Source organism: Oncorhynchus keta, chromosome 37 (genome assembly GCF_023373465.1).
Source record: "Oncorhynchus keta strain PuntledgeMale-10-30-2019 chromosome 37, Oket_V2, whole genome shotgun sequence".
NCBI lineage: Eukaryota > Metazoa > Chordata > Actinopteri > Salmoniformes > Salmonidae > Oncorhynchus > Oncorhynchus keta.
The window spans coordinates 18,870,838-18,873,337 of NC_068457.1; the positions used below are offsets into that span (position 1 = coordinate 18,870,838).

General features: G+C 48.4%; 1 protein-coding gene across 8 annotated transcripts in view; it reads left to right on the forward strand.

Annotated features, from left to right (window-relative positions):
* The window catches only part of LOC118377971 (probable cationic amino acid transporter), a 36,066-nt gene that overhangs the window by 27,948 nt on the left and 5,618 nt on the right, over positions 1 to 2,500 (forward strand). For all 8 annotated transcript variants that reach the window (XR_008095676.1, XR_008095675.1, XR_008095677.1 and 5 more), the window contains exons 10-12: positions 39 to 326; positions 609 to 845; positions 1,107 to 2,500. The exon at positions 1,107 to 2,500 is cut by the window's right edge. Coding sequence is in view for 2 of the 8 variants with exons in the window: in XM_052499419.1 (XP_052355379.1) it covers positions 39 to 326; positions 609 to 845; positions 1,107 to 1,411 (830 nt within the window). In the remaining 6 variants the exon portion in view is untranslated. The remainder of the gene's footprint in view (positions 1 to 38; positions 327 to 608; positions 846 to 1,106) is intronic.

Below are 2,500 nucleotides of genomic sequence, written 5' to 3' on the forward strand. Positions count from 1 at the left end.
ATTACCCTAACATTGTAAATTGTAATATTGTAATCCAGGTGACAACGAGATGCTGATTGGTAAACCAGATAAAACCACTTACACTGCCAGCCACCCAAACTACGGCACCGTCGACATGGGCTCCGGCATCGAATCAGAAGAGTCGGAGGGCGGGATGTCGTGGAGGCTGAAGAAGCTGATTGGTCCGCGGTACTACACCATGAGGATCCGATTGGGCCTGCCTGGGAAGATGGACCGGCCCACTCCGGCAACGGGAAAGACAGTTACTGTCTGTGTCCTCCTCCTCTTCCTCGTCGTATTCATCTTCAACTCCTTCATCATCTTCGGTAAGGAGACATCTCTGTTGAACACTCAGTACTATTGAAACTATACTCCTATTGATACACCATTCGTTCCTGTAATATATCCATTTTTTTGTAAGATTCAAACCCACATTTCTCAAATGACTTACACTAAACAACATACATCTAAAACTACACAAACCAAACTAACTACGAATTGCTAAATCATTTATGTTACAATATATTATTCCATTGAAATAATGAAGTTTCTGCATGGTGAACGTTTCCTTCTCTAGCTATTTCCCTCCTGTATCTTCTCTTCTCCAGGAGCGGCCAGCATCGGTGATGGCAGCTGGTGGGCTCTTCTCCTGCTGATCTTCCTGGTCATCTTCATGGCCCTCCTCATCGTCATCATCCTGCAGCAGCCAGAGAACCCGAAGCGACTGCCCTACATGGCTCCGGCTGTTCCCTGGGTTCCTGCTGCTGCCATGCTGGTCAACAGCTACCTGATGTTAAAACTGTCTGCCATCACCTGGATACGCTTCGCTGTCTGGTGTTTCCTAGGTGCGTTACTGGAGAGACGAATGGATAGATGGATGAATGGATAGATGAATGGGTGAATGGATGGATGGGTGAATGGATGGATGGATGGATGAATGGATGGATGGATGGATGAATGGATGGATGATGAAGGTACACGTATATATGTACAGTACCACACTCTAACACTGTGTGAGTGTGTGTGTGCACGTTCGTGTGTTTGTATGCATGTGTGTGTGTGTGTGTGCGTCTCACCCTGCGGTTTGGTGTGTGTCTCCCCTTCAGGTATCCTGATCTACTTTGGTTATGGGATGTGGAACAGTACTTTGGAGATCAGGTCCAGGGAGCAGGAGGTCCATGCGTCTACATACCAGCGCTACGATGGTCACCATGCCGGGGTGGACGACGGCTTCTCAGGCTTCAGCGTTGACGACGACCTCTACCCCCCTAGCAACAACGACCCCTGGGCCGCACCAGACGGTGTTGACGGGTCAGGGCTGGTACCCCCCACGGCTCATGATGATGATTGGACGGATCCAAAGGGAGGAGCTAAGAGAGCGCTAGCGGAGGAGGACCCAATGGATTTCTGAGAAGAAAGGAATGATGGACGGATGGACAGATGGACGGATGTTTCCGAGAGGATTGATAGATGTTACTGTTGTTAACAACTGAATGTACTGCCTACTGCCGGCTGCCTGCGTGCGTGCGAGTGAGTGCGTCCATGTGAATGTTTGTGTGGGTCCCTTGTTACTTATTTAAAAACTTTTTTTTTTTCATTGAGTTCCAAAGGATGTATGATCCTATGGAGGAAAGCTGTAGACTACCAATCAGAAACAGTGGGCAGGGTCTTTGGGTTGATCTGGTGATGGGCATACAGTGAAGGTATTTTCCTCTCACTATAAACAGTCCAGAGTGATGACAGACTGGGAGCGACTAGTCAGCATTTCCTGGTTCACCACACACACGGGAAGCTGTCAGAGCGCTGAGCCAAGGTCACTTCCTGTCACTGGTCCAGGTGTCTGCTGCTTCTCTCATCTCACAGAGAGGAAACTAGCTACACACACACAGACACTCTTAGACACACACCCGCCTCTCCAGTCTCTATCTGGGAATGGGGGGCTGATGTTTTTTTTGTGTCACATAGTAATTGGACTTTGCTTGCAATAGTGCCTTCATCTGTGTGTGCACGCGTGTGTTTTTTTGGGGCTGTGTGTGTGCATGCGTGCGTGTGTGTACGCTTTTACACCTTGTATTTGTGTCCCCTTCAGGGTCTTACCAGTGGAATGTGTTTGTAACTTATTTTGCTCCATCCCACTCTCTATGAATCCCCCATCCCACCCCCCCACAAGCCCCTGTTGCTGCGTTACTAGAGCTCAGAATGGAAAGGTTCTAAATGACAGATTTGTTCTAAACAGAGTTATGGACGCCACCCTGCTCTGCTCTGCTCTGCTCTGCCTACAGGCTAAAGCTCCAAATGAATGTTACTATATTAGAAAGAAGACGAGATGAGAATTGCTCTCACATCAGACAAATATCTCTGAGTGTTTAGTCACATAGAACCCTCTAATTCTATGGTCTCCGCCCCCATGGGGAAGCCTTACCTGTCAAATGCACTAAACTAAAGATGCCACGCGACCCCTCCTACTCCCCACCCCTAAATGCTGACCTCTATCCCTAAC